The following is a 25,784-nucleotide window of genomic DNA, read 5'->3' as shown; positions in this document are numbered from 1 at the left end:
GCAGCATCTCTAGGAAGAGGTACAGTCGACGTTTCGGGCCGAGACCCTTCGTCAGGACTAACTGAAAGAAGAGCTAGTAAGAGATTTGAGAGGGGGAGGGGGAAGATCCAAAATGATAGGAGAAGACAGGAGGGGGAGGGATGGAGCCAAGAGCTGGACAGGTGATTGGCAAAAGGGATATGAGAGGATCATGGGACAGGAGGCCTCCCCCCCCCCCCTTTCTCCCTAGGCCTCCTGTCCCATGATCCTCTCATAGCCCTTTTGCCAATCAACTGTCCAGCTCTTGGCTCCATCCCTCCCCCTCCTCTCTTCTCCAATCATTTTGGATCTCCCCCTCCCCCTTAAATCTCTTACTAGCTCTTCTTTCAGTTAGTCCTGACGAAGGGTCTCGGCCTGAAACGTCGACTGTACCTCTTCCTAGAGATGCTGCCTGGCCTGCTGCGTTCACCAGCAACTTTGATGTGTGTGACTTACTAGTTAGTAGGTTTATTAATTATTGTAAATTGTCCTAAGAGGTATATTGTGTAGATGGAGAGTTTTAAACATCAAAGGCAGCTGAAAGTCAAATCTCTTCCAAAAGATTCATCTTGTTAAGTACTGTTTGGATGACACTGAAACACATATTCCTAAAATATTTTATATCAATGGAAAATCTACCTTTGCCTATGCACTCTTCATTGTGAATACCCACTTTATATTTAAATAAGAAGTGACAAACTAAACTTTTTCTACTGGAAGAGATTAGAGGCTGATAATTATAAAAACAGCCTCATGAATTTTCTTTTTTTGAGAAGAGAGCAACACTTGTAAATAAAGAGCTGCTGCATATTCTGGAATAAAATGCAGTTTGGCTAGTGAACAAATAGAGCAATAGAATGCTATTAATTTCATGGGCCAGAACCGTGATAACTTTCATTGCTGAATACAAATTTCTTGGCAGTTTTGGCATTTTTGGCATTATTGTAAACCCACTCCTTGGATGTATTTGTGTTCATGGATTGGAAATAGCAGAAAATGGCATTATCACATTATAAACAAAACAATAAAATCCTTTACAGAAGTGTTTGTGTTTGCATTCACCAACGATATTTGACCTGTTAATTGGTGAACTCATGGATGTCATTGGGAACAGATATATATTTTGCTGATTAATTTGATATGTGATTGAATAATTTTATATTTCAATGAAATTGGATAATGGATAACAATGGCATGTCCTCCAACTGATTGAGAAATTCAATAATTTACTAAAAATGTTGTCTTATCTTTGTAATAAATCTATCAACTTTACATTATCGTTGATAAAACTGCAAGAACTGGCCTGTTCTGGCTGGCATAATAAAGGATATGAAGGCACCAGAGCGCATGCAAAATTAATGATGCCAAAACTGCATGGTTATACCCATCAGGTAAAGATGAACTATATGCGCCTCTTCTCTTGAAACATGAAAGCCAAGGGTAATACAATAGAGATCTTGACAACTATTGTAGTCTTTAATCAGTAAGCAGAAATGATGATTCTATTTTTGGGAAAGTACAAAATCACAGGCCTGCAGGTGGTGGTCAGTGAGAAATCAAATATATTTAAAAAATGCTTCAGGATCTGAAACCTGCTGTAACAGTGTAGTTGAAATCAAATGTATATATGCATTAATTGCAAAGCTAGATAAGGGAATTGAATGTCATTTTAACAGTTAGATGGTCTATTTCTGTGCCATATTCTTTAAATATTACCAGCACTTGCTGCTGTATCTGAATTTTCCATCATCTATTTAAAATGGCAGCATCAAAAGCGTTTAAGATTTTACCCCCTGCTTGCAGTCTCGCTACATTTATTATTTCCTGAGTATTTCAATTCATAGACAAAAGTTCACAGTATACCAGAGTTGAAGCAGACTGGATAATTTGAATATTTTGCTTTCCCCATAATTATCCACAGGTATTGGTTGTTCTGTTCCCACCCCCCCATCACCAGGCTTAATCTGGTCATATTAGCTATTGTTAATAGATTTTATTTTGTAGATCCATTTAAAAAAAAAGCAGTATTTGTTTTCCACACTTTATGCAATTCTGGACTTACAGACTGCATTGAACTGAGGGCAAGAATTAAAGATTCATGAACAAGTTTACAGGAAGATAAACCGGAAATGAAAAATTTGAGCATCATGAAACAGGCACTGTTTCTTGTGGTAATGTGTTGCTAAGCTTGGCTGACTTGCTTTAGAGAATTATAAAGCAAAAGCCATTCACCTCCTCAAAATAGTGAAGAAAAATGTTAGGACAGATGGCCTTCTACAGACAAGATCCATTCTTGGGCTGCATCAGAGTGATACAGTTGTCAGCCAGTCATTGTTATGGGACTGGAGATGGAGGATACAAAGTCAGTTATTCATCAAACTTTACCAAGCAAGAAAATTAAGAGATTATTGAGTTTCACTGTCTCCAAACAATTTTTCTTTCATTTACTCCCCTGCATTTGTTCTTTGTAATCTGCTTTGGTTTCTCTTTATTCCACCATCTCCTTATCTTCAGTAAGCATGTTTAGTTTGAATAAATTGATAAAAAGTTATGTAGCAAGTTAAAAACCACTCCTGTGTGTTGGCCTAGTGAAAAGATTCTTAATGAAAAAATATAATCAAAATTGGGTAGGTCAGTAGATGCCTTTTATATCTGGAGATTGATTCAAAAAATAAATTGAATAGAACATTAAAAAACCTAGCCTTCCTATTCAGATACTATTTTTCACAAGATCACATTAGATAACAAGTAAATCATAATAATCATATAGGAAATAAAAGATAACTATGTAAATTCTAAATTTCACTTGCAGTTTCATTATTACATGTTACTGAGTGCTCTAGTTCATCTGCTAGCTTTATGTATATTACAACTTGTACATTCATTAACTTTGTCAAAACTCCATTACTTGTTGAATCTCATCACATCATTCATAAAACATAGCCCCAAGCTACATGGTTCAAATACCAATACCAAGCAGTATGATGCTGATCTCTCTTTAACAATGCACTATTTATTATCTCCACCAAGTGGATGAATTCTGCATAACCCTTGCTCTGATTCACCTTTATGATATCAAGGATAAGTTAAAGAAAAACTTGTTACTAAGCTCAATTGAAACCAAATGAGAAGTTTTAGATTTCAATATACATTGTTGATTCCAGTTCAAAATATTGTGGTGAAATGCAGCTTCAATTTTATCCAGCACAGGAAAACATTATAAAAATAACACATTTAGCCCCTTTGCATTTAGCTGCAGTAGTTAACTTGGCTAAGTATATGTGAATGGTGTATGAAATGCCTTGTGAATTTACTCCAATTATATGAAAATAATTAAGCATTGCCAAGACAACTTACAAACATAAAGATTTTGTTTTTTTTTAAATCTCTTTCCCACAGCAAAACAGGTTTCAGCTAGTGCCTGCTAAACATTCTCTTACTCCACTTCGGCTCAAGAATTTAGGTCACGAAAGAATCTGCTGAATCCTGTTAAAGTGAAACGTTAACAAACGTCAACACTGCCAGACAAAGAGAAGACTGAACAACACTTCTGTATACCAGTACAGTACCTAATGAACCACTAGAAAAAAAAAAATCAAGAACAGTACAAAAATCAAAGCAATTGTAATGGCTGAGTTGAATTCATAAAATGGAAGTCAGGGTTGAGTTTATTGTAAGTTCCAATCCTTAATGTTTTTAAATCGATGGACAGTGCAGCAAGCAGGATCCAAGTATTGCATGAAATACAATGCAATTTTCTATTTTGGCATTCAACGGGTACAGTTTACAAACACCTAGAACAATTTTGTTAGAAAGAGGACTCGCACAATCAGCACACCTTTTCTTTTGGAAAAAAATTTAAAGTGTGTATGTGTGTGTGTATGTATATGTATGTGTGTGTTTTTGTTTGAGGGGGAGCAGGGGACAGAGTTGGTCAAAAATTAATCAAGTAATGTCGACATTACAGTTATAAATACAGTCAACCATTTACATTGCTGTGGCAAAATCAGGAGAAAGTAGTCAATTTCAGGATCTCAATCTTTCTTAAATGTATCTGAATTGACTACCAGTAAAGATCTGCTGTCAAGGAGTAAAGTTCCCCTTGCAATTGATCATTTTAGCCTGCAGTTCAAATTGATATAATTGTCAAAGGGCTTTAATTACCAAACTAATGAGTTACTCTAAGAGAAACTAGAATTACATACATTAAACAACAGGAATTCTGCAGATGCTGGAAATTCAAGCAACACACATCAAAGTTGCTAGTGTACGCAGCAGGCCAGGCAGCATCTCTAGGAAGAGGTACAGTCGACGTTTCAGGCCGAGACCCTTCGTCAGGACAGTCCTGACGAAGGGTCTCGGCCTGAAACGTCGACTGTACCTCTTCCTAGAGATGCTGCCTGGCCTGCTGTGTTCACCAGCAACTTTGATGTGTGTTGCTTACATAAACTATTTAAGTTAAATTACATAGTGTTTAGTTTATGTGCTTCTAAAAGCAGTAGGAAAAAGTAACCATTACTGAATTGCATTACTGTACAAAGTGAGAGCGTTATGTTAATCTGAGACTTTCAGTGATTAGAAAGGGTAGCTTGATTTACAATTGCTGAAATCATGAAAATCAAATGCATTTTTTTTTAAATCAAGTGTTGCAACATCAGGTTGCTGCCCATGTTGTGTGTTTTCTTTAATTTTATTCTAAAAATGCAATGATTACAATAAATTATTGATCCAAACTCATTATAATCTCTTAAAATATCTAATCTACCTGTTAAACATTTGGTTTTTTAGATTTTTTCCTTTAGGGTTTCAATATCTATGTATATTTTAATAAAATTTTCATCCTCAAAAAACTGAAGCTTAAGTGCACTTTTGGATAAGCAATTTTTCAAGCTTAATTTAATTGGCCCCATATCATCTCTTGGAGCATGAATTGGATGAAGGTTGGGGAGGGCAAGTGAAAATGTCCCTTCACCTCTCCTAGAAATATATATCCAAGCATTTAATTTGGACAGAATAAGTAGTTTTTTTTTTAAAGCCTTCAAGCCTTATCTGCAATTCCAATAGATTAAAACTGATCTTCAATTGTAATTGCAAATATTAGTCTTGGTTCCATGTGTTTGTGTTTTAATTTATCTGCTCCTATACAGAATAGCTTAAAAGGTATGTAGATTAAAAAATGTGTACCATATCTGCACTAGATACATTGGTGACAATTCAACTAATGTTTTGTTTTTCTTCTCTTATTCTTTTCTTCCTCCTCACCAAAAGTTTATTTTTGACCCCTTCCCTCTAGGTCTCCCGTGCCACTTACTCTATGCCCGAAGAGAAGGTGGACAGCCGATCTGATCCCAGAGTCCTAACAATGCTGCTATGCGACTGGCTGCTAGGAGTTGTGCGTGAGTGGCACAGGGCATGTGTGCGTGTGTGTATGTGTGTGTGCACGTGTGTTTTTTTCCTCTTTGTGAAAAACACCAGTGTCAATCTTTACCACCTCAGGTACATTCATTGGAATTTCAATCTTACCAAAGGCTGAATGCCTTACAGCATTTCCTCTTGAGTTTCTACTCATTTCCACTTTCCTCTGCTGTCTCTTTCTCTCGCCTTTTTGTGATTTCTCTCCTTGTGAACTTGCACATTGTGTACTTTTGAGGATAAATCTGAACTATACCATTGCAGAAATTGTATTATATACCTGTACTCTACATTTGTGCTGGTTAGATCAACTGCATGCGCCAAAATACCAATGTTTTACTCTTGTTTTATTCTTTCCAAACATGTTAGGTCTACGAATTGCATTGTATAAACCATGGTGATTATGAATTGTAATATATTGTGCAAGGACAAACAAGTGGCATACTTTGGCATGCCACTTGATTTCCCATTCCAAACCAGTTTGTCCTGAGGCTACATATACCTTTTGTGGGCCAGAGCCGAGAAATTTGGGCCTGTGTATTACCTTCAATTAACAATTTACATAGCTCAAAGTTAGTTGGGAGAAGCAAGAGTGCTTGGTTCCTCAACACTCTTTCCCTCCTCATTTGGATTGTCTGAAAAGATCTTGTATTTATCACTATAAGTTGATTAGGACCAAATTTTGCTAAACTTCTACAAACCAGGAAACAACCTGCTGAATTTTCAGTTTATTAACCACTTATTGCACATATTCAAATTTACATTTTAATTCATAGCCGTACATCTGGTAACGCTTAAAATCCTGATACATCTCAAAGGCCTTTGCTATTCTTCAAATAAATCAATTCTTCCATCAGTATGTTTCAAAACAAGATGCTCCGATAACATGGAAATTTTCCTGCTTTTAATACAGAATGGCAAATTAATTAATTTGCTATTTATGCTTAATAGTATAAAATTACTGCTATACTCCTTTGTAGCAGTGATCAACAGGCTTAATTTTCTTACTACTTTTTACCAACATTAAAAATCCACACCTCGCTTCCAGTAGAAGGGAATTGGTGCCTTTATTTACTCTTCATTTTTGGCCTGGTTATCGTCCAGGTATGGTCCAGTGCTTGAAATTAACCATTCATTTCCCCCTGCTGAATTATTCTGTTACTGCCAATTCTGTTCTGTGCTACTTAAGCATTTAAGTAGGAACAGATAGGTGGTAATTTTAAGTTAGATGCTTATAAACTTAGCCTCAGCTCTTTTAAGTTTCTGGGCCTGGCCGTGTAAATAATACATTGTAAATAGTATAAAACAGTGCTTTGTTGGTCTAAATCTGACAGGCAGGAACCCAACCTAGATCATTACTGTTAGTTTATGGAGTTGAGATTGAATAACCAGAATGATTCATGTATACTCAAGAAAGGAATTTATGGGCTGAATGTGTTATGGATATTTGATCTAGAACTCTCTGTAGAAAAGATAAAAGGAATACTAACAAACTAAGTGTTCAGTGCATCTAATCAATGCAAAGTAGCAATAAGCAGAAATTTAAACAATCAAGCTTAAACAACAACTAAGTCCACTCAATTTTGATCAGTGAGAAACAAAGAATTCATTCAACTATTCGAGGCAGTCCTTAGTGATTGAGGAACTTTTCAGCATTGCAAAAGAGGCATGGTAGATGTTAGCGACACTATAGAGCTGCTGTCTCACAGCGCCAGTCAGATTCACTCCTAACTTCTGCTATCTGTGGAGTTTACATATTCTCCCCTTGACCACATAGATGTCCTTTGGAATCTTTGGTTTCCTTCCACATGCCAAAGATGTGTGGTTTGTTAGGTAAATGGCCACTGTGAACTGCCCCTAGTGTGTTTGTGAATAGTAGCATCTGGGAAAATTCAGGGGAATGTGTGGAGAAATAAGTAGGATTATTGCAAATGGATGTTTGATGGTTGACAAGATTTGCAAGGTTTATGGGCCCGTTCACATGCTACATGACCCTCTACAGGTCATTGTCTTTCCATTCCTTAACGATTTAACAAAGTTAAAGATTCAAACTAGTGGAAGGTAAACTGTTGTTGGAAAATACATCAGTTACTTCCACAAAGAATATAAAATTGTTTCAAGGAAGCAGATGTGACTTTAAAAAGATAGAATTAAAAAGGCCAAAAGCCTTCCTCAAATATAATTATTCTTGCCCTATTTATAATTGTTTTGCCAAAAAGTTATGATTGTCTAAAACATGATTTGTTCAACACAGAAAACAATTTCTTGCATGTTTATAACTTGACAATTTACTTAGTACATTTAGTGAATGTGGTTTTAATTTTAAACAAATTTCCAAGCAGTTATAAAGAAACCATTTATAACTGGGTAAAGGGAGAAAAAAAAAACAGAGTGCTTACAAACACCAACAAATTTCAAGACAAGCCTTTTGGCATAACATCAGGAGCCAAATGGCCTGTCCAGTGCTGTACTGTTTTATGTTCTAAAATCTTAGTTCCTTATCTACACTCCATGAGACTTTTGATCTAATTTATATAAATAAGATGAAGAAAGCCCATGTAGAATTAGTAATAACTACAATTCAGACTTCGGATTATTAAAGATAATGTGGAATGAGTTTTGAGATTCAGTTGGGAAGAAAGTAAGTAGGATTGTAAGCAACTATGTTTTGGGGTGAAAGTGCACTATTACTAAAACACAGAAAACACTTCTAGTAAATCTGGGTGCTATATTAGTGAATTTTTTAGCAAGACAGATCTTGACAGCAATCATTGTGCAATGCTGTTTTGAAGTCATGCTGCCACTTTGGGGATCACAAACCCAGCAAAAGCCCTCCCCAGAAAAGACTACGAACCAATACTACTGCAAACAGTTATCCACTTTTTACGGATTGGTTATTTAGTTGACTTCTCTTGCTTGTTGTTCCTTTTCATTGTTCTTTCAAGTTACATAAGCATTTACAGGGTGAGACAGGTATTGGAGGACTTTACCTTGACGTCAACCTTTCTCCTTAAATTAGCTGTTATCAGACATGAATGTATTGGTAGACATTTGCCTTGTATTACTTGGCATGCGCATTGCCAGAAGAGATGGTGGAGGACATATCCATTCAGACTAGTTAAGTCATGTTCTCACTTGAACCTTGGTAAACAAGAGAGGATACATCTCTATAAAAGGACTTCCATACTGAAATCTACTGTAAATTACAGCCACAAATGCCATTACAGGCTGTCATGAAGACCTTGGCAAGTAACTTATAGGCAACTTGTTATTGCTCTTTCCAGGCTGGTGAAAAAAAGAACACAGTGATTTTCTTTAGAGTTAATTTTAGCCAAATGCTTTTAAGTGGGAATGTCACTACCAGCTGATCCATTGGCAGCACTATTATAACAACTACGTGCTTGCTACACACTCATTGAAAATCATGCTGCCACACGAAATCGGAGTAAAGATCACTAGAATGCAGAAATGGGTCTTAAGTTGTGGACTGATCCAGAGAACCCCTGCAGCACCTGGCAGAGAAGTTGTCAAGATTCTACACAAGCCCAAAATCATGAGGGTAAAACCTTGCCACCAGCTATATGACGAAAGGTTTAAGGGCACAAGAAGGGATGGTCAATTGAAGAAATTCTGTCTGGCTAAATTATCTTTCATTAAAAAAAGACATCCAAGAGCATTACCAGTAACTACAAACCAGATTTTCTACTTATTAAGTCCCACAACTTGTCTTCTTTCACTTTAATGTTAGCATGTGCAGGTCAGTGACCAAATGCACTATGAAATAGTGTGATAAACAAAACTTTAGTAGATCTAAATTGAAAACAAAGATAAAGTTAATATATGTGTAGGAAATGGAGTATATCTGAAGACCTTCCTAGGCGCCCTGTGGATTCAGAACCCTTCCTGCAGCAAGATCTCTACAACAGTATCTGAGAATCTTGGAATCCAATATTGTGAGATTTCTCTAGACAAACAATGTTTCATAAGTTAGATTTATTTCTTGCCAGGAGCAGCTCTGGATATAGTAGTATGCAAAAGCCTTTTGGCACATATACATATAGCTAAGGTGCCCAAGTATTTCGTACAGTACTGTACTAAATATTTACCGATATTAACAAAAACTTAACATTCGCAGGTATTGCTGTTTTAAGAGCATATAGAGGATGGAGATGGATGTCTTTCCACCATTTGCTTCAAATCAAATCAAAATTAACCCATGCAGGAAATGATATAAAAACAGTTTACAGTACTGTGCAAAAGCCTTAGACACCATAGCTATAAATACGTGCCTACGACTTTCACACAGTACTCTATGTCAAAGCTTCTTTTTAGCAGTGCAGACCTAGTTTTAATTCAAAGTAGCCACTCAGAATACTAGGACCCCGCTGATGGATCTACCTAATGAATTACATAGAGCTAGCTGACAGATAAAATCATGGAAAGAAGCCTACGCCACCAAGTTCCTGTACAGGTTGCAATGGAATTAAAGAGGGGCTGTGAATGTTAATTTGCAAATCCCATGCCCTTGGATCTGAAAGGAAAAATGAAATAGAACTGTGGCTAAAATGGCATTCTCATAACAATGAACCAGCCAATTATATTCATCCTATTAATGACACATTTCAAATTCTTTAGATAACTTGCTAAGAGCATACTGGTGTTATTTTAATATTACCTCATTTGCATTTTTAGATGTCTAAATTTGCAACATTATTACATAGATATATGCAGTTAATCAGAACAATGTAACAGAGAAAGTCCTGAGAAACTGAAAATAGTAATGGTAAACAGAAGTGCTACATCATAACTGGTCTGGTATAATTTACATTGGCAATTATACAAGTTGTCAAAGTTGGAATCTGTTGCATATTCAGAGAAAGAAACTTGTATCGTCATAAATGAAACTTTTTGCCTGTTAATCCTCCTGCTTAAATACATTTCCAGCTTTAGCCCCTTGGCCCATAGAGTATTACAATTCTTGGTTAGAAATTCTCTTAAAAGTTTAACAAGATTTTTAGACACAGGCATAAGCAAAAATAATCCAATTATATGATTAAAATACATTCTCCAATGAAAACAGCACAAAATACTGAAATATTTGTCCAACCACAGACTGTTAAAAATGTGGCTAACAGTCATGAATGAGGTTATCTGATAGTTAGATAAATTTTAAATAAGCATTTCTTTGGACTCGTACTGATTTTTGTTCATATTTACTCCTAGTTTTACTTTTGGTCATAATACATAATATTTGAGCATAACTTTGACAATGACAGGCTATTTTCAGGTTGTGGCCACAAAGAAAGTGAATTTACAGTTGAGGAAAATTGATGCAAAACTTGAAAATATTGGTTTATTTGTATGAGTATTAACTATTTTTGTCTAACCAGAAAGTCAGGAATGTATTGGTTGGTTATATTTCATTGTAGTGCAGTACTGTGTGCAGATTCATTAAGGTGAAGGTTTTCCAGTAATCTACATTATATATAGAACATTTAAAACTACAATAATGCTGTACTTAAAATTAGATAGGAAGTTTGTCAAGGAGAATAGCACCAGTAATAGTGAATTACAGTTGTTGTTGTAACAGCTTCCACCCCACCCAACACATACTGCCATTCCTCGTTATCTTCCCAGTTTACTTGCATTGGGCTAACTGTTAGTCCATTCTTCACCGATGTGCCATGCCTTTACCATTTAATCATGGGAATAATTTCTTGGCTCTCCCATTGCTAAACTCAAGTTTCTTGATACAAGTAGTTCAGCCAATGTGGTTAAGTCTTCTCTTGGAAGAGAATTCAGGTGCAGCAAAAACACTGTTAGTAAGCTGGGGTCCACAGACCCCTTGCTTAATGGCATTGGTCCCTAACATATAAAAGGTTGGGAACCCTTGGCGGAGTCCAGCAATGAATTTCAGACTCCCTTAATTGATTTCACATTGAATTCCCCCAGTGTTATTGTTTTATGTGCAGTATTATGAAGAATATCATAACATGCAACAGAAAGCAAAAGTAGAACAAATTTTATACAATTACATGCTAATGACAAAAATGTATTTGCTGTGTAGGTAAAGTAGTTCTGTACTACATAGAACTTTTGTTTAGATTTAATAAGAAACTGCAGCATTATTTCTGTTACTTCATGCTCCAACTTCTCACTATGGCATGAGACTATCAATTGGGTAAATAAAATTTACCATTTACCACGATGTAATGTATTGCTCTCAAAATTGTGTAACTTAGCTTAAGAATTCAAATTACTCCAGGCTCAATAGTTTTAACGACTTGTTATAATTTGATTATTTATACTTAAAACTAGGCAGCTTGCATATATCTTAAAATATTCTGGTCAGATGAACTGGAAGTGAGAGGGGTTCAAGCAATAATTTCTGTTCTACAGATGTGCCCACAAAGTTAGTGTTCATTAACTGCAAAGAACACAGCTTTCAAGAAATAGGATAACGGGGCACTTAAGGGCATTTTAACCAATTTTTTTAATGCAGGCAATTGAGTTTTAAACTATTTGATGGGATTACAAACAGTGTCCCCAACTATTCTAATTATTTTCATCAGAAACCTTACTTGGTTTTAAAATTTTCAGTAATACTTGAGTGCACTGGTTCTAGCTGGAGATGGAAATCAGTGTCAGAAAGAAAGACAGTAGAAGCTTTGAAAAAAACCCAGTAATTCTTTCATAACCACGATAGGCAGAGTGGAATGAAAGCATCCATATTTTATCTTTAAAAAGTGTGTTGTATGTTTGATATTTATATCAATGTTTTCCTTTTATAAATTACTAAACATGAATTTTTAAATTGTTACAGGGATTTGTAGGTAAATAATTATTTTGGAATAATCTTTTTATCCCTTATGAAATAGGATTTCAGTTTAATCTGCAAATGAACTTCTCTACATTCTTTTCTACTGCAAATATTTTTGTACTGCACTGTATGTTTTACACAATGCAAGTAATTCATTTATTGATCCAAGGTTTCCTAGCAAATGGACCATTAACAGAAACATCAAGCCATTGCCAAAAAATAAGAGTATTTTCTATTCACAACTATTACAATTATGGCACTTCTTATATTTTATCACAAGCTGCTCCAATTGCTATTGGCCATCCATGAGAGATTAGTATATAACCCAAGTGTTATTCAACTTGGTGCTCACTTCAAACAGACCTAATTTAATAGAGAGAACTTGTCATTTGATTACACCAAAGCCTGTTTCTCTCACTTCAATTGGATGTTATACAAATTCTCCTTATTAAAATTTTTTTGCATTGCTGTAAGTCTTTCTGTTCTGTATTGTATCTCAATTTTATTTTTTTGTCATCCACTTTCATTTTTCTATTTAATCATTGCTGTCGCTTGTGAATCTTAGAAACTTATGACTGAAAGATGACTGGATTCTTTTGCATTTCATTTCAGTGACTTGATCCACTTAATGGCTTGTATTTTTCAATTTTCATTGGGTCTTACTTGCAACATAACACTAACAAAACTGCGCATGAATACAATAGCTCTTCCAAAAATCAAACCATTTCACAGAGAATACAAGGAAGATTCTTATAAATTATTGGGCCAGGACACATATAACATAAACCAGGATATAAATAAATTTATACACATAGACACTGAATATAAAACCATACTTCTATTCTATAAAATAGTAGAAACTTGGGAGTTTGAACTATTAAAATAATTATCTATAATGAAATCAAGCAGAAAGTTGAGCTAACACTGTTTTTCTTTCTTTACAGCCCCACTGTCCACAATACTAAGTAATCACTTTGGTTATCGCCCAGTAGTGATGCTGGGTGGACTTCTTGTTGGTTTGGGAATGATGGCAGCGTCGTTTGCACGGACAATTGTAGAAATGTACATTACTATTGGATTAGTATCAGGTAATTACTAATTCCATGTTTGCACTCAACAAATATGTTTCGCAGATTTAAACCAGCTAAACCGATGCTGCACTCTTCATTGAATTAAAATTCAAAAGGTCTGGATTCTCTCCCATTGTAATTCCATTGATTGCAACTTCTCTATTGTGAATGCTAAACTTCTAAAAAGATATTGAAAATACTATCTACAATGCCTATAAAAAATATTCACCCCCCCCAGAAATTTTCATGTTTCATTGTTTAACAATAGCCAATTACAGTGGATTTAATTCTTTTGACACTGATCAGAAAAAGACTCTTATGTTGAAGCAAAAGCAGATCTCTACAAAGTGATCTAAATTAACTACAAATATAAAACACAAAATAATTGATTGCTTAAGTATTCACCCCCTTAATAAGTTAAATGGAGATCACTGTGTGCAGTCATGGTGTTTCAATTGGTTGTATTAAAAATACAATTCAATTCAATGTAGTAGGACCAAATACTGGTGAGCCAGTATCCTGGCAAAAACTATACCATGAAGACAAAAGAACACTCCAAGGAACTCGATGCAAATGTTATCGAAAGGCACAAGTCAGGGGATGGATGCAGGCAAATTTCCAAGTCACTGAATATCCCTTGGAGTACAATTAAGTCAATCATCAAGAAATGGACAAAATATGGCACAGCTGTGAATCTGCCTAGAGCAGGCCATTCTCAAGAACTGAATGACATTGCAAGAAGGGGACGAGTGGGGGTGGCCACCAGGAGATCTATGACGTGTGGAGGAGTTACAAGCTTCAGTGGCTGAGATGGGAGAGACAGCACGTACAACAATTGTTGTTCGGGTGCTTCTTCATTCACAGCATTATGGGAGAGTGGTAAAAAGAAAGGCACTTTTGGAAGACAACAACTCACATGAAATAGCTAGAGTTTACCAGATACCTTTGTATCATCAGCAAACTTAGCCAGAAAGCCATCTATTCCACAATCCAAATCGTTGATGTACAACGTAAAAAGAAGCGGCCCAAACATGTACCCCTGTGGAACACCACTGGTAACCTGCAGCCAACCAGAATAAAATCCCTTTATTCCAACTCTCTGTTTCCTGCCAATCAGCCAACGCTCTATCCACATACGTAACTTTCCTGTAATTTCATGGACTCTTATCTTGTTAAGTAGCCTCATGCGTGGCACCTTGTCAAAAGCCTTCTGAAAATCCAAATATACAACATCCACTGCATCTCCCTTGTCTAGCCTCATTGTGATTTCCTCAAAAAATTGCAATAGGTTTGTCAGGCAGGATTTTCCTTTAAGGAAACAATGCTGAGTTCTGCTTATCTTGTCATATGCCTCCAGGTACTCCGTAATCTCATCCTTGACAATTGACTCCAACAACTTCCCAACCACCGATGTCAGGCTAACAGGTCTATAATTTCCTTTTTGCTTCCTTGCCCCCTTCTTAAATAGCAAAGTGACATTTGCAATCTTCCAGTCCTCCAGAACCATGCCAGAATCTATTGACTTTTGAAAGATCATTGCTAATGCCTCCGCAATCTCCACAGCTACTTCCTTCAGAACACAAAGGTACATTCCATCTGGTTCGGGAGATTTATCTACCTTTAGACTATTCAGCTTCCTGAGTACTTTCTCTGTCGTAATTGTGACTCCACACACTTCTCTTCCCTGACACCCTGAGTGTCCAGTATACTGATGTCTTCCTCAGTGAAGACTGATGCAAAATACTCGTTCAGTTCCTCCGCCATCTCCTCATCTCCCATTACAATTTCTCCAGCATCATTTTCTATTGGTCCTATAACTACTCTCACCTGTCTTTTACGCTTTATGTACTTGAAAAAGCTTTTAGTATCTTTATTATTTGCTAGCTTCCTTTCATAGTTCATCTTTTTCCTCTTAATAACCTTCTTAGTTTCCTTTTGTAAGCTTTTAAAAACTAACCAATCCTCTGTCTTCCCAATAATTTTTGCTTCCTTGTATGCCCTTCTCCTTTGCTTTAACTTTGGCTTTGACTTCTCTTGTCAGCCACGGTTGCATCCTTTTTCCATTCGAAAATTTCTTCTTTTTTGGAATATATCTGTCTTGCACCTTCCTCACTTCTCGCATAAACTCCAGCCACTGCTGCTCTGACGTCCTTCCCGCCAGTGTCCCTTTCCAGTCAACTCTGGCCAGTTCCTCTCTCATGCCACTGTAATTTCCTTTACTCCACTGAAATACTGACACATTGGATTTCGGCTTCTCTTTCTCAAACTTCACAGTGAACTCAATCATGTTATCATCACTGCCCCCCAAGGGTTCCTTCACCTCAATCTCTCTAATCATCTCTGGTTCATCACACAATACCCAATCCAGTACAACCGATCCCCTAGTGGATTCAACAACAAGCTGTTCTAAAAAGCCATCTCGCAGACATTCTACAAATTCTCTCTCGAGATCCAGTGCTGACCTGATTTTCCCAATCCACTCGCATGTTAAAATCCCCCACAATTATCATAACACTGCCCTTCTGACAAACCTTTTCTATTTCCTGGTGTAATTTGTAGTCCACATCACTGCAGCTGTGAGGAGGCCCATATATAACTGCCATCAGGGTCCTTTTCGCCCTGCAATTTCTTAGCTCAACCCATAAAGGTTCTGCACCTTCTGACCCTATGTCACCTCCTTCTAATGATTTAATATCATTTCTTACCAATAAAGCCACACCACCCCCTCTGCCTACCTGCCTATCCTTCCGATACACTGTGTATCCTTGGACGTTCAGCTCCCACAGAGATGCATCCTTTAGCCTCGTCTCAGTGATGGCCACAATATCATACTTGCCAATCTGTAGCTGTACAAGATCATCCACCTTAATCCTTATGCTGCGTGCATTTAAGTATAACACTTTTAAGACCAGTATTCGGTACCTTTTTCTTTGATTGCGCTGCAACTCATCCAAATGGCTGCAAATTTGCGCCATCACCTGCCTGTCCTTCCTGACATGTAAGCCTAAATACACACATAATCAAAGTCACACCATCCCTACCATGAAGCATGGTGGTGGCTGCATCATGCTGTGGGGATGCTTCACTGTAGCAGGCCCTGGAAGACTTGTAAAGGTAGAGAGTAAAATGAATGTAGCAAAAAACAGGGAAATTCTGAAGGAAAACCTGATACAGTCTGAAAGAGAACTGTAACTTAGGAGATTTATTTTCCAGCAAGACAATGACCCCAAGCATAAAGCCATAGTATGGCTTAAAAACAAAGTTAATATCCTGGAATGGCCAAGTCAGAATCCAGACCTCAATCCAATTGAGAATTTGTGGCTGTACTTGAAAAGGGCTTTTCACTTGTGATCCCCATACAATCAGACAGAGCTTGAGCAGTTTTGCAAAGAAGAATGTGCAAAGCTGATAGAAACCTACCCACACAGACTCAAGGCTATAATTGCTGCCAAAGGTGCATCTACTAAATACTGACTTGAAGAGGGTGAATACTTATGCAATCAATTATTTTGTATTTTCCCTTTGACACGGAAGAGTATTTTTCTGTTAATCGGTGTCAAAAAAAAGCGCCAAATTAAATCCACTGTGATTCAATGTTGAAAACAGGAAAACTTCCAAGAGGGGTGAATACTTTTTATAGGCACTGTAAATCAGCAGTAACTCTCATACTATATATTTAACTCGAGTTTCTTTATTTCAGTTCAACATTATTTATTTACATTTTCTACATAAATATACACTATTCCAGTGGAACTTATTTCAGATTTTGGTCAATCTGAAATTGGAAGAAATGTGGAAGAAAACATCTTTCTATACCCATGAAATTTTTAGAGGGATTTCTGATCTTGTTTCTGCTCTGGGAAGGGGTTGTGTGAAGTAAGATGGAACAATGCACATCCGACAACTAACAGCTATGGTTAACGACTTTCATTCCATAGTGATTCTGCTTTTTGAACACTGATCTCATCAATGCAAAGTATTCTAATTGAAAACTACAGATCAGCAAATGAAAACAGTTCTTAATTAAAATTCATGAATTTTATGATAGACCTTTGAGAAAGACTTCTTACTATAGGTCAAAATCATTGTGATTTTAACTATCAAAATTATTGCACTATTATAACTGGATGTTAGATATCCTCCTCATAGATCAAGTTACAGTCTGAAGGTGGTGTCACAAATGCCATCAATAAATATACTTTAATCAATTCAGTTATAGGCAAAGATTATTTATTACTTTACAGAAGATAATGCAGGAAATCACTCAGTAGAAAGCTCTGCATGACCATATCCATCTTTCCAGATGGAATTTTTTTCAGCTAGTTCTATGCCTAGAAAAGCAATTCCCTAACAAGAGAAAATCTGTAGATGCTGGAAATCCAAACAACACATACAAATTGCTGGAGGAACTCAGCAGGGCAGGCAACATCTATGGAAAAAAGTATTGTTGGTGTTTCCGGCTGAGACCCTTCATTAGGACTGGAGACAAAAAGATGAGGTCAGGGCAAGAAGATGGAGAGATGGGAGGAAGAAACACAAAGTGATGGGTGAAACCAGGAGGGGGAGGGAAGGGTGAAGTAAGGAGCTGTGAAGTTGATTGGCAAAAGAGATAAAGGGCTGGAGAAGGGGGAATCTGATAGGAGAGAAGGCCATGGAAGAAAGAAGAGGGGGAGGAGCACCAGAGGGAGGTGATGGGCAGGCAAGGAGATAAGGTGAGAAAGGGCAATGGGGAATGGTGGGGGAGGGGTGGTGCAGGGCATTATCGGAAGGTCGAGAAATATGTGAATACATGTTCAAGCTATTAGGTTGGAGACTACCCAGATGGAATACAAGGCTTATATTCCATCTGGGTAGCCTCCAACCCAATGGCAGGAACATCAATTTCTCAAACTTCTGGTATTAACCCCCCCCCCCACCACCACCACCTTTCCCATCTCCCTCTCTCACCTGATATCTTTACCTGCCAATCACCTCTAGCCTTCTGTCCTCTCCTATCAGATTCCCCCTTCTCCACCCCAGAACCTATTTCACCAACCAACCTCCCAGTTTCACCTATCATCACCTGGTGCTTCTTCCTCCCCTCCCCCACCTTCCAACTCTGACTCATCTTTTTTTCCCCTCCAGTGACTGAGCCCAAAACATCAACTGTACTTTTTTCCATAGATGTTGCCAGGCTGTTGAGTTCCTCCAGCATTTTGTGTGTCACAAGTAAGTGCCTACCTTTTTCATCTTACACCACATGAGTTAGGAGCCAAATTTGGCTTTTTTTTTTGGCCCATTAAGTCCGCTCTGTCACTCAATCATGCCTGATTTCAATGCCACAGTAGTGTAGCAGTTAGTGCAACACTATTACAGCTCAGGACTTTGGAGTTCGGAGTGACAACTCCAACATCATCTGTAATGAGTCTGTATGTCTTCCATATGGAACATGTGGTTTTTCCCATTGCCCAAAGATGTACCAGTTAGTAGATTAAATGGTCATTTAAATTGTCCTGTGATTAGGCTAGGGTTAAATTAGGGGCTGCTGGGCAGTGCCACTCAAAGGGTGCATCAATAAATAAATAAATTTATACTTGCTCTCAATCCTGTTCTGGAGTAAGATGTTCTATTACCCAATCACTTAGCACTGTGACAAAAAAAAAGGATGTGATCACTTGTATTAAGTTTCACAATTATACAAACTATTTTTTTCCTGTCTAATTTATCAGTATATTTTTTTATTTGCTTTTTAAAACAGGAATAGGTTTCTGTCTCAGCTTCCTACCCACAGTTACTGTCCTCTCCCTCTACTTTGAAAAATATCGTTCTCTGGTCACTGCTGTAGCTTCCACAGGAGAGTGTTTTGCCATCTTCATTTTTGCACCTGGTAAGTGTCAAAATTGACATTATATCTCTGCAATTTATTTTTCTTAGTACATTTAGGAAAATGGATAATAAAATTAGAAATGGTAGTTCATGTGCAGCAACTATTTTGTGCTTTGAAGCAACTTTGGGGCAGGCTACTTTTAGAGCATAACGCAGAAGCAGAATTACGCTATTTGGCCCATTGAGTCTGCTCTGCCATTTCATCATGGCTGATCCACTTTCCCTCTTAGACCCTATCTCCTGTATTCCTTCATGCCCTGACAATCAAGAATCTACCAGCCTCTGCCTTAAATATACCCAAAGACTTGGCCTTCACAGCTGCCTGTGGCAACGAATTTCACAGATTCACCACTCTCTGGCTAAAGAAATTCCTCGTCATCTCTGTCCTAAAAGGATGCCCCTCTATTCTGAGGTTGTGTACTCTGGTCTTAAGACTTCCCCACCACAGGAAACATCTTCTCCACATCCACTCTATCTTGGCCTTTCACCATTTGATAGGTTTCAATGAGGTCACCCCTTATTCTGAATGAGTACAAGCCCACAGCCATCAAATGCTCCGCAAATAACAAGCCTTTCAATCTCGGAGACATTTTTTCTGAACCTTTGAACGCTCTCCAATGACAGCACAACCCTTCTTAGATTAGGGACCCAAAACTGCACAGAATACTCTAAGTGAGGCCTCATCAGTGCTTTATAAAGACTCAGCATTACACCATCGCTTTTATATTCTAGTCCTCTTGAAATGAACGCTAACATTACATTTGCTTTCCTCATCATCGACTCAATCTGCAAGTTACCTTAGGGAATGCTGCACAAAGACTCCCAAGTCCCTTTGCACATCAGATTATGAATTTTCTCTCCATTTAGAAATTAGACTACCCTTTTATTTTTTCTACCAAAGTGCATGACTACACTTTCTGACAATGTATTCCATCTGCCACTTTGCCCAGTCTCCTAACCTAAGTCCCTATGTAGACTCTGCCTCCTTAATACTACCTGTCCCTATATCTAACTTCGTACCATCTGTAAACTTTGCAACAAAACAATTAATTCTAATTTCCAAGTCATTGACATACAATGTATAAAGGAGTGATCCCTTTATTCCCACTCTTTGCCTCCTACAATCAGCCAATGGTCTATTCATGCTAGCATCTTCCTGTAATACCATCAATTCTCCTTTGTCATATCCTGCTTGTTACTTCTTCAAAGAATTCCAGCAGATTTTTCAGGCAAGGTTTTCCCTTAAGGAAACCTTGCTGATTATGGCCTACTATACCATGTGCTTCCAAGTTAATGATCAACTCCAACATCTTCCCAAACACCGAGGTCAGACTAACTGGCCTATAATTTCCTTTCTTCTACCCCTCTTCCTTCTTGAAGAATGGAGTAACATTTGTAATTTTCCATTCTTCAAGAAACATCCCAGAATTTAGTGATTCTTGAAAGATCATTACTAATGCCTCCACAATTTTTTCAGCCATCTCTTTTCAGAACCCTGGGGTGTACACCATCTGGTCCAGGTGACTGATCTACTTTCAGACCTTTCAGTTTCCCAAGAACCATCTCCCTAGTAACGGCAACTTCATACACTTCTGCCACCTGACACTCTTGAACTACCAGCATACTGCTAGTGAGGACTGATGCAAAATACTTATCCAGTTCATCCACCATTTCCTTAGTCATAGTCATACTTTATTGATCCTGAGGGAAATTGATTTTCATTACAGTTGCCCCAACCAAGAATAGAGTATAAATATAGCAATATAAAACCGTAAATAATTAAATAGTAATATGTAAATTATGCCAGGAAATAATATACATGTCCCCCATTACTACCTCTTCAGCATTGTTTTCCAGCAGTCTGATATCCACCCTCACCCTCTCTTTCATGTAACCCTCAGGTTCGGCTAATGGCTTAATCTGGGAGAAGACAGCCGCTGGCCAAACTTGAGAAATCTTGTTTGGGTGGATGCTGCGTGATGTGGTCCTGTTACAAATCAGTACCACAAAATAACAATCGGTACACAAAATGCAATTAAACGATTGAGCTTTATAATTCTTCATTTGACTATATGGTTAGTAAAGAAACAAAAAAGGAAAAGGACCCATTCTCATGAAACAGTCTAATGTGCAACGTTGGAGATCACGGTTCCGTCCATTTGTTCCCTGAACTTCTCCAAGCTTCGGTGACCTTCACTCCGGCTAGCGGCCTACCTACTCTCTCTACCTCTCGCAGGCAAAAGACCGTGATACCCTTCTCTCAAACCTACAAGAAAGAAACAACATGCCTCTCATTGGATGGCACACATTCCAAAGCCTCCGTTATCTCTAGTCATAACCCAAACATTGCTGCTACAGAGAAACCATTACACTAGCAGTGAAACCTTACAGCGCGTTACACTCTCCCCCCACGAAATTTAGTCATGTCCTCACAACATTGAGATAATTTGCTAACGCTTCCTGCAAAACACAAGTCCAACCCAGGTGTAAAAGGCAGTGACATAGCTCCCCAAAACGGTAGGGGCCATCCTCTGTTCCCCTGGTGCTACATAGGCCAGCCTATCCGGTGGTTTCCAAATTCTCTGACCTCCGTTTCCTCTCACCTAACTCTTCAGGTTCTGACACTACTGGGGATACTTCTGGTCTGCCTGGCGAGGCCTCACATTTTGCATCCCACCTCGGTCCAAAGGGCTCCTGACAGGCTAAGACACTCTCCACCTTCCAGTCCTTTCTCCCCCCCTCCCTTTCTTCCCCAAGGGAGGGTAACCGCATAAAAGCTGATTCAATGGGTGACTCACTTTCATGTAGCCCTTCACGAACCTCCGGTAGTAACCACAGAGCCCAAGGATAGAGCACAGAGCGCTCCCAGTCTGGGGTCTTGGCCAAGTGGTCACCGCCTCAATCTTAGGCGGATCTGTAGCTACGCCATCGCATGAGACTATGTGCCTAACATAGCTAACAGACGTTTTGCAGAACCGGCAATTGTCCAGGGAAAGTTTTAACCCTTCAGCTTTCAGGCAGCCCAGCACCTTTAGTAGCCTCACTTCATGTTCTTCCAAGGTGGGTCCAAACACTGTGAGGTCATTCAGATACACCAATACCTCAAGCAAGTTCATATCCCCCACTGTCTTCTCCATGACCTGCTGGAAGGTTGTGGGGCTCCCAATATGCCCCGAGTCATTCTTTCAAACTGGAAGAATCCCAGGGGACATATAAATGCCGTCTTCTCTTTGTCGGCCTCACTCATGGGAATCTGGTAATATCCATTCCCCAAGTCCAGCACACTGAACCACTTCACACCACTCAGATAGGCCAGCATGTCTTTGATCCTTGGGACCGTGCGGCTGTTCAGAGTTCTGTAGTCCACACACATCTGTACCTTCCCATTCTTCTTTTGGGCCACTACTATTGGGGATGTATAGGGGCTTCAGGACTCAATGATGATCCCAGCTTCCTTCAACTTACACAAATGTTGCCGAACGTCTTCCACCTCTGCAGGGGCCAGTCTCCACGACCTCTCTAAACGAGGTATCCTCGATCACCCGGATGGTGTGACGAGTGCTCTTGGAACAAACCACATCAAACTAGTCAGTGGGAAAAAAAAGACCTTCCAGCTTCAACATCTTCTCTACTGACCTCCTCTTACAACCCGCAGGAACCAAGGAGTCCCCAAAGTTGAATGACCCAGCGGTCAACTTACCCCCTTTTTCCAATAGTTTCTCCCCAGCTTGTCTCACAGGGACACGAGACATTACCGTCACCAGGGGTATCCCCTACTTGAAGGTGACCTCCCTCTTCATGGTGTTCCTGACAATCACTGCCATCCAGCTTGCCTGTACAACCGAGGGCTTCTGCAGTTCGGGTCTCACCAGTATCCCAGCAGGAAATCTCGACTCCCCTCATTAGTCTTCCAGAGTGTCCACTAAGAGGGCCTCGCCCTCAGGCACTTCAGGAATAGGGTCTTTCACTTTCGGGGGTTCCTTGGTATATTGCTACCAAGGACTGTACCCAACTGACGGAGCCCCCCCGTGCCTCCGATGCATTCTCCCGTATCTCTCTGATCAGCTCAACAAAAGAGGGACGGAGGTGCATCTTACGAGACTGTCGGACACCTCAAGTAATCAGGTCCTGGGACTGGGCGCCCTTGGCTATCTGGTCCATTCTTAACTGATCCACCTTAGCTGCCTGAATGACGTGCACTGTAAGCAATTTAGCTACCTCTCTAGCCAAAAAATGTAAGCAGAAAGCTTCTCCCCCTTCTCCTGACGCATGTTCTGAAACCCCACCATGAGCTCCATTGGGCTTCAGGCCAAAAGCATCTTCCAGTGCTCATAGTTTCTAGGGGATACCGCAACCTGACGGCTCTCACATCAGCAGCCCGCCCATTCAAACCCTCTACCAGTCTCTGTCGCTTTACGTCATCAGAGCACGGCCACTCATCTAACAACTGAGAGGTCTGCCCAAGCCTCATATTCCTCTTCTCCTTTAGGTAAGCAGCACTAAGCAGCTCATCTCATGATTCCCTGAAGTCTTTTCACCACTAGCAAAGTATAATTTAGAAGCGTAAAAAACACACACACTGGCTTGAATCAGTGCAATGTTCAAGCTTCATGCCATTTATATAAAGTTGCCTTCCTGATTAGCTCCTTTTCCACTAACTTAAATATTCCCTCTCTAACCTGTGTAGTGTTGCAGAAGTATCATGCATGAAATGTTCTGTTTACTTTTAATTTTAATACCCATTTCTGTTCTTACCTCTTATGGTTAGCTCTCTCTATTTTTATCCCTGACATAGTGATCTCTACCAACTAGACAGCTTGTGCACATGAACAACTGCAAGTTCCCTATCATGTCATGGTACAATGTCACAGATCTATATCGCTGGCAGGTCTAACTAAATTTTAGGACTTCCTCTACAACAAGCACTATTGGAGTCTCATCACAAGGCAGATTGTAACAATTATGGTGGAGGGTCACATCAGTTCTCACAGGCAATTAGACCTGGGCAAAAAAAAGCTAACCTTTCCAGTAAAGCCCACATCCTGTAAGGTAGTTGAAAAGATGAGTGGCACAATATTTAATATGAAGCAAAAATTTGAAATGGGGTATTTATTGATTAAGGAAATGCAGTTTGTGGCAAAATGATTGTGTGGGACATTGCAAGTTTAAACACTTTGGACCTTGGAAGAAAGTGAAACTAGGAACATTATATTTTATTGATTAGATTGGATATGGAACAATATGTTCAGTTCTAGATACACATTCCACACGAGGCATATTGTTATTTTTGGTGGTGCGGCTGGGGGTGGGGGTGGGGGGTTGGAATGTGGGGTAGCAGGATTAGACAAGTGACAGTAAATGAAAATCAACAAACTGCATATACTGGAAATCTGAAATCACACCAGTGACGTTCTTTTTATTCTATCCACTGCCTTTCCCAATCTGTTGTGGTACTTAGGGTACTTGCTTCTTTCTTAATTCTGATGAAGGGAATTCATCAGACTTAAAAAAAAATTGTTTTTTTTTCTTTCCAGATGCTGCTTGATCTGGTTCTTCAAGCATTTTGTTTAACAAAGTACTAATATAAACTCAGTTTCTCTTCCTTAGATGAGATATACATGATTAAAGGATTTGATGAGAAAAATGAAAAGGATAACATTGAAACCTACTAAATATTGAAAGGCTTAGATAGAGTGGACATGGAAAGGATGTTTCTTATGGCGGGGGGGGAATTAGAGGACACAGCCTCGCTGTGTAAGGACCTCCTTTTAGAATGGAGGTGAAGAGGTACTTCTTCCGCCACAGGGAGGTGAATCTATAGACCTCATTGGCACTAACGGCTGTGGAGGCAGAGTCAATGCATATATTTAAAGCAGAGATTGATAGGTTCTCAATTAGCAAGGGTATCAAAGGTTATGAAGGCAAGAGAATGGGGTTGGGAGGGATAAGTCATCCATGGTGGAATGACGGAGAACAGCAGACTCCATGGGCCAAATAACCTAATTCTACTCCTTTGTCCTATGCTCTTAAGTGGTAATTTCTTGTTCAATCAGAGGAATACAGAACAAGGAGGCGAAAGAATACCAATACTTCTGAATGGTCTGATGAGAAAACTTTTGATTTTTGAATCCCTCATGTTTCAGTGACACAACTTTAAACTGTCATATTCAAATCCTGTATGGACTTATCCTTTCCTTTCTGTGTAATCTGTAACCAGTTAATTGTTTCAATGATTGCACATCTCTGATTTCCTTCACTTCACCATCAGAAGTCGTTGTCACTTATCTCTTTCAAAACTTGTTTGTTCAGTTCCCTATTGATACTAAATTCGCAAATTTACTGCAGCTATCTTGTCATTGGAGAAGTAACTTAACCTCTCAAGTTTTCTGGCTTGTTTCAGTCACAAAAAATATACTTTCTGTATTCTGGTTCCTTTGCAGGGCTTACTTTAATAACACCAGATTCCTTTGACTAGGAACATGTTGCTTAAGTATGGCCTCTGCATGGAAAAAAATATGGAGACCAGCAACCAAGCTCCAGTCCATTTTATTCCTCACAGTTCAAAGAATCAGACTTCCCCAACTTCCAGCCCTTCACAT

General features: G+C 38.7%; 2 protein-coding genes across 14 annotated transcripts in view; one reads left to right on the top strand and one right to left on the bottom strand.

Annotated features, from left to right (window-relative positions):
• The window catches only part of arsg (arylsulfatase G), a 269,510-nt gene that overhangs the window by 199,019 nt on the left and 44,707 nt on the right, over positions 1-25,784 (bottom strand). The window lies entirely within an intron of this gene.
• LOC140187357 (monocarboxylate transporter 7-like) overlaps positions 1-25,784 on the top strand; it is a 46,120-nt gene that overhangs the window by 12,907 nt on the left and 7,429 nt on the right. For 5 of the 12 annotated variants that reach the window (XM_072242587.1, XM_072242586.1, XM_072242585.1 and 2 more), the window contains 3 exons: positions 13,195-13,338; positions 18,445-18,528; positions 19,058-19,186. In XM_072242587.1, coding sequence (XP_072098688.1) covers positions 13,195-13,338; positions 18,445-18,528; positions 19,058-19,186 — 357 coding nt within the window. Of the gene's footprint in view, positions 1-424; positions 3,692-5,286; positions 5,415-13,194; positions 13,339-18,444; positions 18,529-19,057; positions 19,187-25,784 lie in introns of those variants that run through there. The other 7 variants (XM_072242594.1, XM_072242593.1, XM_072242590.1 and 4 more) reach the window with 7 other exon arrangements.

Source organism: Mobula birostris, chromosome 24 (assembly GCF_030028105.1).
Source record: "Mobula birostris isolate sMobBir1 chromosome 24, sMobBir1.hap1, whole genome shotgun sequence".
NCBI lineage: Eukaryota > Metazoa > Chordata > Chondrichthyes > Myliobatiformes > Myliobatidae > Mobula > Mobula birostris.
This window is presented reverse-complemented; position numbering and strand designations above follow the sequence as displayed.